This window comes from Balaenoptera acutorostrata, chromosome 12 (assembly GCF_949987535.1).
Source record: "Balaenoptera acutorostrata chromosome 12, mBalAcu1.1, whole genome shotgun sequence".
NCBI lineage: Eukaryota > Metazoa > Chordata > Mammalia > Artiodactyla > Balaenopteridae > Balaenoptera > Balaenoptera acutorostrata.
In genome coordinates, this window is record NC_080075.1 from 68,965,832 (window position 1) to 68,978,571 (window position 12,740).

The 12,740-nt window shown below is 50.2% G+C and overlaps 1 protein-coding gene across 3 annotated transcripts in view; it reads left to right on the forward strand.

The window, feature by feature from the left end:
* The window catches only part of XDH (xanthine dehydrogenase), a 62,381-nt gene that overhangs the window by 13,109 nt on the left and 36,532 nt on the right, over window positions 1-12,740 (forward strand). The window contains exons 5-12 of one of the 3 annotated variants that reach the window (XM_007191377.2): window positions 768-894; window positions 1,849-1,910; window positions 5,183-5,251; window positions 5,567-5,656; window positions 6,764-6,905; window positions 9,139-9,231; window positions 9,851-10,002; window positions 11,270-11,363. In XM_007191377.2, coding sequence (XP_007191439.2) covers window positions 768-894; window positions 1,849-1,910; window positions 5,183-5,251; window positions 5,567-5,656; window positions 6,764-6,905; window positions 9,139-9,231; window positions 9,851-10,002; window positions 11,270-11,363 — 829 coding nt within the window. Of the gene's footprint in view, window positions 1-767; window positions 895-1,848; window positions 1,911-2,741; window positions 2,791-5,182; window positions 5,252-5,566; window positions 5,657-6,763; window positions 6,906-9,138; window positions 9,232-9,850; window positions 10,003-11,269; window positions 11,364-12,740 lie in introns of those variants that run through there. The other 2 variants (XM_007191378.2, XM_028168815.2) reach the window with 2 other exon arrangements.

Here is a 12,740-nt window from a genome sequence, read left to right on the forward strand (position 1 = left end):
ATGATTATCCATGCTAGGCACTGGGGATACAACATTCTAGCAATTTTACTTAATGTAAGTTCCAAGAGAGATTCCCAGAGATTAAAAAATAGTGTAGATGAGGAGAATCTCCTTGTAATAAAAATCTTGCAGGTTTGAATGAAAATTCTGTGACATTCAATGCTTTTAGTGAATTCTATATCACACATTTCCCAATTCTTAAGTCCCCACCCATTGGACTTCAAGGATTGCCTTCACATAAGAATACAGCAGCATTCTAATTTGGAATAAAATGCATTCATTTGGTTGATTTTGGATTGTGGGGTAGTGTAGTTAAAAGAACCTGACACAGCTCTTGCATTCACCATGTGTGATCTTGCATACATCTCTTAAATCTCTGAGCCTGCTTCCTCCTCTCTCTAGTGAAGGGAATGAAGGGTGAGAAGCCCCTCTGGCTCTAACAGTCGTTGTTCTTTGAGGGGGCTGTCCTATTAATAACTCCCATGGGTTGACTCCCTCCTCTATGCCAGGGATGATGTTAAGAGTCTTACGTGAATGATCTCACTGAATCCTCTAAGTGCTAGGATGGTCCTAAACACATAGACAAGGCTTAGTGAGTCTTGGTAACCTGGCCAAGGTCACAGCTGGGAAGTGGCGGCACTATGATTTGACTTCATGCCGTCTGCTACCCTACACTGCCTGTTGACATGGGCTGGATCCAGTTGAGTCACAAGGGAGCCTGGGAGGGGTTCTGCAACACAGGTGTCTACGTCATCTGCCCCTTTTAGGAGAGGATCGCCAAAAGCCACGGCTCCCAGTGTGGCTTCTGCACCCCCGGCATCGTCATGAGCATGTACACGCTGCTTCGGAACCAGCCCGAGCCCACTGTTGAGGAGATCGAGGATGCCTTCCAAGGTATGGGCCTTGAGGCAGGGCCCAGGAGGTGGAGTGGCAAGTGGGGCTCTGAGGAGGGCAGGGCAGGGCCAGAGTGGATGCCAGGAGTGGACCAGGAGTTCCAGGCACTGCCTTTTGAGGGAAAGGCTCAGGCCATCCCACCATGTTGGTTACGATTGACTGGAAGGTTGGTGCTTTCTTAATTTGAAGAACACTTGGGTGGTTTGGAGACCTTCTGGGGTCTCCTGCCTTAGCGTTCATCTTCCTGAGGTGTCTTCCTGCTCCCACCCCGTGCTGGGATGGGATAGCCATGAGTGGCCGGAGTAGGAGGAGATCGTTTGGGAAACCGCACAGAAGCTAATGACATGGCGTCTTCCCTTGCTGCTTCCTCAGAGCAGGATTCTGCAGAGCAAAGGCCACATATGAGGAAGGAGGCCATGACTCTGAGCCTTGAGCAGGGACTGGCTTCCCACTTTGCCTTCTGTGAATGGGCCCAGATGGTTGGGTCTGGTATCTGTTCCTCTGCATTGAGTAGAGAAGGCTCCCCACTCATTCAATCTATTTCAATGCATCATTTATTCTGTCATTTATATGAAGTCCTATCATTTGTCAGGCACTATACAGGGTACAGGGGACACAGGGATGAAAGACACAGTCCCTCCTCTCAAGGAGTTCGTACTCTGAAGGGGAAGAGAGCTTATAATGTAGTTTGATAAGCTCACTGATAAAGCTATGAGTAGGCACCATGGGAGGACTTAGGAGGAGCACCTGATTCAGTCTAGGCATTATAGCAAGGCTTCCTGGAAGAAGTGGTAGATGTTTTGAAGTCAGGGATACAAGCAGGAGGAGGATCATTCCAAGCAAAGAAAATTGAATATGTAAAGAGAGCATTTAACTGAGCTGGGAGCAAAGCCACAAACCCCTTAGCTGCTCCGGGGCCTGCGCTGACACTGCAGCTTTTTCCTTGGCCCACAGGAAACCTGTGCCGTTGTACAGGCTACAGACCCATCCTCCAGGGCTTCCGGACCTTCGCCAAGGTAAGTTGGGGCCCTGGGACAGCAACGGCCCTGCTCCTGAAGCAGTAACACTCAGGAATCACAGCTGGGAGGGATGCCAGGGGCCTCTGGGTTACAGAGAAAAAGGATCAGATGGCCAGCTGGCGGGTCCTTCTGCCGCAGGTACCTGGCAAGGGCATTGGGCTCTGCCGTTCTTATTCTTGGGGGTGGAGGGAGGTGGTGGTTCTCATCAATAGCACGGAGACTTTCCTTCCAGGGAAGGCCTGGAGAACTGGTTACTGGAAGACATGCTGCCTAAGAGCTAATTTCCTCCAGGGCATTCGGGCTTGGCATCCTTCCTTGGTGACTGGCATGCTCAGCCCATGGCACAGGAGCTGAACGTGGCAGTTAATAACAACCCAGCCTGACTCAGCACTCGAGTCCCTCCTCCTTTCCTGTCCCGGCTGCTCTCTGCAGCTGGCACTCTGCTGGGCTTATGAAACTGCTAATTAGATCTTCAGACAGTGTGTGAACCCCTGTAGTGTTCATATAACGCTGAGTGAGAAACCACAGCTGGGGTGCATGAGCATTGATTACATAAATGCAGACACACACCTGTCATCTGGCAAGGAGGACGGAGGGCTAGCTTCTCCTTTCTTGGCTTAATCTCCCCAGATTTTACCTGATTTCCCAGCTGGGTCAAGTTGATCCTGACTCCAATCAAACTGTCTCGTCTCAATTTGATTCTGGGTTGAGGGGAGAGTCACAGACTCCTGTGCCTTTCACTGACTTTTAGAGTCGGCACAGTACAAAAAGGAGTATTGTGTCCAAATAGCCCAAAAGGGTGGAGATGGAGATGGAGCCTCTAAGGATGGAAAATGCCACATCCTGGTGAATGCCGTTGATGATGAGGAACCAGGAGGTACGGATTTAAATGAAAATGATTGAAAGCTTAGATTCAGAATCTGCAGACCTGGGTTCAAATCCCATTCCATCACTTAACTGACGCATGATATTGGGCAAATTTCCTTGTTTCTAAAATGGGGATTGTAATAATACCTACCTTACAGTGCTTGTGGAAAGGACTTCCTGTAAAGCTCTTAGGACGATGCCTGGCACTTCTTACATTTTCAGTAAATGGCAACATAAATTATGATGCTGGTACATTTTTTCCGTTACCCATACTTGATCTTCATGTATTGCTTAGGCTTCCCTGAGAACCAGGGATTGTTAATCTTGTGCATGTACTTATTTCATAGGAGGCTTCTCAAAGAAATACAATCTGACCAGCTCTCCTAGTTTCTCCAGAGAGAAGGGCTTTTGAGTGTAGCTGACAATTATACTCCTTCTGTGGGTCAGAGTTTTATCATCATTTACACAGTTCCTGAGTCTATTGTGACACCATGGGAGGAGGTGAGCCGCACCCCCTTCACTCCAGCTGCCTGGCAGTGTACGGCAGAGCAGAGTAGAGCTGGATGTTCCAAGCAGGCAAAGTGACTGACGCACAGAATGTGCTCAGAAGCTCATGCATGTTACTCATTGGAGGCCCCCAAGGCCTTTATTCAGAGCCTTTTAATTGTTACCTTACACACAGTTCTAAAAAGCTCATCTGTCTAGTTTTCATGGCCGTAGCACACACCGGAAGAGGGTGAGGAGAGCATGCTATAGCGAGGCAGCTTGTTCACAGCAGGAAATGACAACGTTCATCTAGCAGCAAGGAAGGAAATGGGGGAACCATAAAAATAAGCCCAGTAGTTTTAGCCTACTGAGAAAAGTGGAAATCTCACTGGGGAAAATCCCTAGCCTCATCCAACCGCAGTAGACCTTGAGGGCAGTGACACATTATTGTACGTTACAGTAATTTATGTCATAAACACATCAAGGAATTATCGAGGAAAAAGATCTAAGTAAGAAGGTGCTGGCACTTTCATTATCTGAATAATCCACTTTTGCAAAATACATCCTTCCCCACAAGGACCAGGTGAGGGAGGCTGTTGTCTTACTGTAAGCAGGGCCTGGTAATTCTCCACATCACTCCTCCAAAAAGAGAGACGTGAAGAGACCCTCTCCTTTCTGTCCAAAGACAGAGGGAAAGGGCAAGGTGGAGGTGTGGCGGTATAAGACAGACCGAGCCGCTCTGAGACCCAGTGGCAAAGCAGTGAATGCAGGAGGGGTCTGCACGCAGGGCAGCATGTGCAGGGGGGTTGAGGCAAGTCTGACAGCGCTTGCACGTTCTCAGAGGCTACACCTTCAGCCTCCTTGGCCCTCTGAGAACTTCCTCGGGGACGCTGGTAGGTGGTGACTCACCCTTTGGGAAACGTTGGCGTGAATGGTGTCTTCTGCGATTCACGTTCGGAAGGGCTACTCCCAGCCTGCTTCCCCAGGAACAGCTGCCCTGGAAATGTGTCCCAGGTCTATGCCTGGGAGTTCCCCCACTTTTGCCTCTTAGCACAACTCCACGATTCTGTAGTGTCTTCTGGGGCCCTGAGCTGAGACTCCTGCCTCCTTGGGCTAGATCAGTCAGGTGAACACACCCTTTCCCACCTTCAGTGCATTGGTTTTGGGAGGTAGCAATCTGGGCTCTATTCTGTGCTCCGCCATTGGCACCCCAAGAGGTTCTGAGCAAGTCCTTTCCCCGTAGGTGATGAGTCATCAGACCTGTACACATCCTCCAGAACAGGCCTGCAGTGAGGGGTAAAGAGTGAGAGCTTTCTGGCGAGAAGTGCCTGTTAAGGAGTGGGAAGGCCATCAGGCACACTGGCCGGGCACACCTCTGGTCCTGAACGTCTTTGGCAGGAGCCCCACAAAGACTCCAGCCTGGGAGGCGCCCAGCCAATTCCCATAGAACTTGATGGTTTAGAAGTAGAGGCATGGGGGGCTTCCCTAGTGGTCCAGTGGTTAAGACTCTGTGCTTCCCCTGCAGGGGAGGCAGGTTCGATCCCTGGTCAGGGAACTAAGGCCTCCTCAGGAAGCAGTACTGAAGAGGAAAGTGGGCACAAAGAGATGATTTGATAAAATAGGACTAGCTTTTATGGAGACATTTTCTCATAAGTAAATATCCCTGCTGCTTCCAGGAGAGGTCCTGTTTGTTTACTCTCAAGTTATTTAATCGACATTAACCAAGTGAAAGTAGTTAAAGCAGAGGCCTTTCCTCTGTGCAGAGGCAAGTGGGATGGGGTCGGGCATCTGCTGCTCCTTTGATGCTGGAATAGGTATCACACCCAGATTTCATTTGATAGTAATACTCTAGGTTCTTTAGCTTCTGTGAAAACTCTTTGCAAATATCTTTGTGTGAATGTTGGTCATCTCTCTAGGATGGTGGATGCTGTGGGGGAAATGGGAACAACCCAAACTGCTGCATGAACCAGAAGAAAGACCACAAGGTAAGTGGGTCCTTTTCAGCCTGGAAGCCTGAGGGCCAACCTCAGATCAAAGGAGCAAGTGGGCTCTCTCCACACTCTGGGCAGTGGTGGCTGGAAGAGGAAACAGTTATGCCCCAACCATGAGGGTGGTGAATGTGTACATGAGCCCTGGATCCTCTGTCAAGACCTCCTTGTCCCTTCTTCCCAGGAGATACCAGCTCCTCCACCAGCCTGCTGGGGTCTGTGGATGAGCTCGCTTGGACAGAGGGCTAGGCCAGCCCTATGGGGCGTTTTAAAGGAGGGGACAGTGTATCACTCATCTGTCCCCTTTTCCAGCAGGTCACTCTCTCGCCATCTTTATTCAACCCAGAGGAGTTCATGCCCCTGGATCCCACGCAGGAACCCATCTTCCCCCCAGAGTTGCTGGTAGGTAATGCCCCATGAGCCCCTGGAGACCTGTTGGGTCCCACTCGTACCCACTGGGGCCTTTATGTCCTCCTTGTCCTGTAGGTTTCAGCCTGAATTTCCCTTCCTTTCTCTGACACCCAAATATCAAGTCCCTGAGACACATACTCCCACAGGGACCCACACTTCTCTCCTTCTCACACGTGTCACTCTGAGGGAGTGGATCCCTTTGGCACACTGTGTACAGTAACAGGAGCTCCAGGAGTATTTGGTGACCTCCTGGCTAAATCTCATGGATAAGCCCTCAAGCAATCCATTCTTCTTTCTGTTAGCAGTCCATTTATATACGAAACAAACAAACAAAGAGAGCTGTGTTCAAAGGACACAATCCATGGCCTGCAGCCACGTCTTAACGACACCTCTCATGCCTACTTTCTCACCTTGATGATTCTGCTCCTTCACTCCAACTTTCATGACCAAAATAATAATAATAATTATAATCAAGCCACTCTCAAGGTTTCTCAAGTGCAGATTTCTCAGGGGGTGGTGAGCTCATGAAGCTCACCATGAGCTCATGAATTCATGCTTTATGAATTCAACAGGCCAGAAAGAACGGCTTTGCAGCAGACCATCAGCATATCTTTCTCTGGATTGTGAAACCTTGAAAAACCATCAGTTTGATTTGGGGGTTTTCTCTCTCAACCCCACATCACCCCTCATGCTCTAGAGCCAACCTTCCATTGCATTCCCTTCTGATCCCCCCACCCCGTACCTCCTGGAGACAGTGTGGGACAGTTCAAGTCACCTTGCGGCAGTGACCTTCAGCAGGTCCCATAACCTTGATCCTCAGGTTCCTCCTTCACCTGTAAAAGATGAGACTAACAGTGCCTCCTTCACTGAGATCTTCTGAAGACTAAGTGACATAATGTCTATAAAAGAGCTGCAACGTAATTCCTGCCTCACTACATGGTGTTCTCCCTCTCTTCTCCCCTGATGTGCATTTTCCGTCTGAATTCAGTATTAAACAAATCCATAGAAGAGTTGATCCCCTTGCAAACTTAAAGCAATGGCCCTGGGAATGGCAGTGGGGAGGAAGAGGCAGCACAGTAAGAAAACTTCATTTTCCAGAGGCTGAAAGACATTCCGCAGAAGCAGCTGCGTTTTGAAGGGGAGCGTGTGACCTGGATCCAGGCCTCGGCCCTGACGGAGCTGCTGGACCTCAAAGCGCAGCACCCCGAGGCCAAGCTGGTGGTGGGGAACACGGAGATTGGTAAGGGCGCAGGGTGGCCCTGGGCCAGTCTGCCCAGTTCAGCCCCTGTGGCTGTGTGTCCTCTGTGTGTCCTCTTCTGCCCTCACTTCCCCATTTCATATGTGGAGTAATGACACCTCCTGTAAGGGTTGTTCTGAGTATTAACCGAGCTCCTTGCTGACTGTTCTCCGTAAACACTGACAGAGAGCCGGCTCTGCGCTGGGTACTCTGGGAGAGCCAGGGGTACCCAGATCACCTGGACCAGACCCCTTCCCTTCAGTGTCTCCCAGTCTAAAGGAGGAGGGAGCAACGTAGCTCACGTGTCTGGGCCGGTGCCTGACGGACACTAGGGGTTCCATAAAGGTCACTCTCTTGCCCTCCGTTTGCTGGGGGTGATGTGGTAAGGCTAGGGAGAGGAGAGGCCCACGTGTGACCGTGCTGGGTTGCCCATGACTGTGGCCACCTGCCGTGCGGTGCCACCACCTGGCACACGAGGCCCACGGTACGTGAACAGGTCAGGGAGACACCAGATGTGCAGCTCTCGGGCTTGGTGCTTGAAGACACAGGAGCAGAGGTGCCCAGGTCCCTGCTCGTCTCCATCCATTTATAAACCTGGCTTGGCCCGTTTCCACTTGGCTGGGACCCAAGCCCAGTGAGGATCCGAGGAGAGGATGATGGCATGGCCGAGGTCTGCCTCAGAGGATCCCTGGTTTGGGGGGACTTGACATGCTTTTAAGCAGCCAAGTCCAACTTGTGGGGGACTCCTGGCTCTGGCTCTGGAGGGACCCCCTGAGCCCTGGGTTCTGGTTGGTTCTTCAGCCACAGAGAGGAGGGCCTGGCTCAAGTCTGTGCTGGTGAAGTGCTGAACTGGGTCACCCTTGTGAGCACAGGTGCTGTACAGAGTCCCCTGCTGCCGTAATGTGACACATCGGGATGGCAGGGTGGCCTGTGAGACGTGCCTCAGGTGATATGACCACAATGGCTGGCCTGTGTAGCCATGACCCAAGGGCCCAGAGTCCCATGAGTTAAGGTGGAGAATGACGGGCTGGAAGAATATTTGGGGTCCTTGGGTATATGACATGTTCCTCGCCACGAGTCACACAATGTCCTGGGCTCAGTTAGATTCTAAGAAAAAGGCATTCACAAAGATATTATAAGCTCCAGGTTAGAAATAGTTGCTTAAGACCATGCCACAGCTCCACCCCGGCCTCCCTCACACACAGTCCTCACAGCGTAACCACCTACAAGCACAATGTCGGGGGACGTGGGTCATAGAGAGCCCCTCGTCAAAACGAGCCACTTAGTGCCTCCCTCTGCATTCTTCGTCCTACGAGCTGATATTCAAACAGGCCAGACTCCTCAAAGCCTGCGCCTGCCTTCAGAGACCCTCAACAGCACGGGAAAGGGGTGGGGGGAGGGTTGATGCACAGACATTTCCTTCTTACCCTTTTCCATCTACAGCCCTGTGGGCGGGGCTGGGAGAGGTGCTGTGCTAACTGGGTCTGAGGAACAGAAGCAGGTCTGTTCACAGAGGTTTCTTACTTGATTCACCCGAAGGACAGAATCCAGACACAGACATTCGGTCGCACCAAGCTGTGCACCTTAAGAACTCAGACAGCTATTGGGAACTGGGAGGCCAACTTGAAGTTTTCTCTCTCAGTCAATTTTCCTGTTTTGTCTGAATGTTAGACTTTCATATCATATTACTATTACATCCCAATTCTAATAATTGCTCTGGTACTGAGATATGCCCGTTCTTAGCTGTGTAATTTGGGCAAGAAATTTAACCTCCCTGTGCCTCAGTTTCTTCATCTATAAACAGAGAAAAATCACAGTATTTCATAGGGTTATTGTGAGGATTAAATGAGTTAAAATATGTAAAGTGTTAGAAGCATTCCTGACTTATTTTCATGCCCTTTTTCTAATATTGTGATTAAACACACGCACATATGCACACACGCGCACACACACACGCACACACACACACACACACCCCCTACACACGAATTCAAGTTCATCTTATTTGAATTCCGATGGGGTTTTTTGAGAGGGAGAGAAAGACATAGCTTTCAGGCTGATTGTGCGGAAACTGCACTTAATCCCACATCTTGTCCACTGCACCCCCTCATCCCAAGACACCCACGGAGCATGTTACGATCGTGAATATGTCCTCCGTCCTGTGTGCAGTGGTGGGAAAAAATGCCCTGGTGATAAACAACAGACCTATAACTTGAGGCTTCTCGTTTGTCTTGAGGCATTGAGATGAAGTTTAAGAATCAGCTGTTTCCTGTGATCATCTGCCCAGCCTGGATCCCTGAGCTGAATTCAGTGGAGCACGGACTGGAGGGTAAGGGGAAGTTTGCCTGAGCCCACAGAGGGGCTGGGATGCTGGATGTGGGTCATGCGGGGGGATGGCGAGTGCCAGGAAAGACTGCTCTTTGGCTCCCGCTGCCGCCTGCTTTTCTGGGGGCCGCCCTGCAGGGGGGAAGCGGGCACCCTCAGTGCCCTCCTCCACGGAGCACCCATGGTAGGGTGCCAGCGGGCAAGGGGCTTGGGATTCTCCGTAGTTGTTCTCTATCCTGGCTGCATGCTAGAATCGCTCATGGAAATAGGGGGTAGGTGGGGGGAATTTTTGGGGTGCTTTTTTTAAAAACATGCCAAGACTTCACCCTCAGAGATCTGATTTTATTGAGTTGAGGCCTGGGGTTGAGTCCTGGCTCTTTTATTAGCTGTGTGGCATTGGGCAGGTCACTTGACCTCTCTGAGCCTTAATTTCCTCATCCATATAAGGATGTGCATCCTGGTTTAGCGTTACTGGGGTTGCTGTGTATGGAAGTGCTTTCCGAGCTGTGACGGGGGCTGCTGTGTATGGAAGTGCTTTCCAAGCTGTGACGGGGATTGCTGTGTATGGAAGTGCTTTCCGAGCTGTGACGGGGATCGCTGTCATTCCGAGCGTGTGTTCCCAGGTATCTCCTTTGGAGCCGCTTGCTCCCTGAACTCTGTGGAAAAGACCCTGCTCGATGCGGTTGCTAAGCTTCCCACCCAGAAAACAGAGGTGTTCAGAGGCGTCCTGCAGCAGCTGCGCTGGTTTGCCGGGAAGCAGGTCAAGTCTGTGGCGGTGAGTCCCTATTTGGGGGCCCAGGATGCACGTTTTCATCGCAAGGCGAGGGGGGCTAGCCTGGACTCTGCTGCAGACCCAATGGGTGTCAAACTTAAGTGCTTAGAATTGCCTGGGGTGTTTGTTGAAAATGCAGATTCCTGGGCCCCACCCTCAGAGAGTCTGACGGCGGGTCTGGAGTGGAGCCCAGGGGTCAGGTTTTAACAAGCCCCACAGGTGTTTCTGATGAAGGTGGCCTGCGGGCCACCCTTGGAAGCACCCACGCTGTGACTCAGTCTTTACCCCTGAGGTTGGAGCCACCTGCCCCCCTCTTCCTGGACTTGGCCGAGGCTGCCAGCAGGTGGATGAGAGATAAGTTAGGGAGAAGCCGAAATAGGAAAGGGGACTGCCTTTCAGAGCTGGGGAGAGAACCAGAGGTAGACCCCCTGAGAGGAGGGAGAGGCCCACCTGTTGACTGTTTGTAATAAGTCTTCAGCCTAGCCCCCAGATTCTGGGTTTGCAGACGGCGTTCTCACACCTGGCGCGCCATTTCAGTCTCACAGTGGTTGATGGAGTTGGGAGAAAAGCTGGCCCTTCCATTCCACTGCTGTTGTTGTTTTAAATTAGAACAAAAAACAAAGCAAAACAGCCTACTCCCATTCTCATCACCCTACCCCAGGCACCTGCCTCCTTTGATTACAGTTAAGGAGACATAAACCCAGAAAACTCTACTGGGTTCCCAAGCTCAGATGCAATCTACTTCTGGGAAGGATTTTTTTTTTTTTTTTTTTTTTCCTGGAGCAACTGGTTTTCTTCCTCTTTTCTAATAATAGGAATCCTGTGTCTGATTCTCCTTACGTTCTTTGCCAAGGAAGCTCAGTTAGAACACACTGTTCATCCTTAAGGCTTCCTCCTCATTTTCCTTGATCTTTATCTTTTATTTCTCTTTTACTAAATCTCTATGGCCTCTGTGATAAACCACCTCAACCCTTTCAGAAAAAGTTTGAGTGAAATCGATCAAACAAACAAACAATTTAAAGGGGCTGATCCCGGTTTACCGACGGGTAAACTTCAGAGCTGAGCGCCAACCCCAGGCATTGGAATCTCTTGCATGTTGCCCGAATGCCCGAGCTCTTACTGTGCTGATCCTGTGTCTCCACAGGGGTGGAGAACCTCAGGGCTCTCCGTTCAGAAGGTGTCCCCCACCTTCTGCGTGTTCGGGAGCCAGCTGTGTGAGCAGGGCTTCCCTGGGGTGGGCTCTCTCACGCGCTCTCTCTGCTTGTCCTAGTGCATTGGAGGGAACATCATCACAGCCAGCCCCATCTCCGACCTCAACCCTGTGTTCATGGCCAGTGGGACCAAGCTGACCATCGTGTCCAGAGGTGAGCTGCCTCACGCAGTGGTCAGGAAAGAGGGCTGGGGATGGGGTGGAGTCTCACAAGATAGGTCACTTTCTGGAGAAGCAGAGCCCAAAGTTCAATGATGCAGCTTTCCTAAAGTTTGGATCCCTGGCAACTGCAAAGGGAGATGTACCCAGGTTGGGGGCCAGGAGAGCTGGACCATCACTTTATTAAGAATTCACAACAGGACCTGTCAACCAGATGCCTTACTGAGCGGTGTGTGCTGGGGCCAGAGTACACTGCTCACCACAGCTGATTGCTGGGTTTTCAGAGAGTCTGAGCATTTGTTAAACATGGCAGCGATTAAAACTTAAACTATATAACCTTACAATGAAATAAAGTATATGAACAAAGTATTAATAAAGTATAATAAACAAAGGTAATGGACTTATATACACAATCAAATGTAAAATAGGTAGCTAGTGGGAAGCAGCCGCATAGAACAGGGAGATCAGCTCGGTGCTTTGTGACCACCTAGTCACAAAGCTATGCATATACATATATCCCTAGTGGGATAGGGAGGGTGGGAGGGAGATGCAAGAGGGAGGAGATATGGAGATATATGTATATGTATAGCTGATTTCACTTTGTAATAAAGCAGAAACTAACATACCATTGTAAAGCAATTATACTCCAATAAAGATGTTAAAAAAAAACCAAAGGCAATAAGTACTCAAAATTCACCACTTCCTAATTATTTTATTTCATTTTACAGTTGTCTATGCCCTTGAGGTTATTTCCATTTATTATATTTGTAGAGTGGAAATGCTACATAATGGTGTACTCCTGTCCATCTTTCCTCGTTGGAGGGTCCCCAAGACCACCTCTAGGTTTGATGACTCTTAGGAGGTCAAGGAAGACTCACAGGACCCAGCATAGAGTCTTACTCATGGCTATGACTTATTACAGCAGGAGGGTAGAAAGCAAAATCAGCGAAGGGGAAAGATGCATGGGGCAGAGGAAACCAGACACAAGCTTCCAGGGCCTCCTCCCAGGGGAGTCACACAGGACATACTCAATCTCCCCAGTAATAAGTTGAGCTGTGACAACACATGTGAAGGGTAGTCTACCAGGGACGCTTGTTAGAGACTCAGCACCCAGGGCTTTTACTGGGGGCTGGTCATGTAACCCTGCCTGGCACATACCAGAAGTCCAGACTCCCAGAAGGAAAGTCAGGTGTTCAGCATAAACCATATGATGTGTACAAACATTTCAGGCCCAGTGAGCCGTTCTTATCAGGGAATGGTGGGAACTCTCCTGAAATCCAAGGTCCCACAGGATAGCTAGTGGCCAACATTGTAAGCAGGACTTTCAGAGGAGGGCAGGTCTGCTGTGTCAACTCTTTGCTACCCGCCTTCC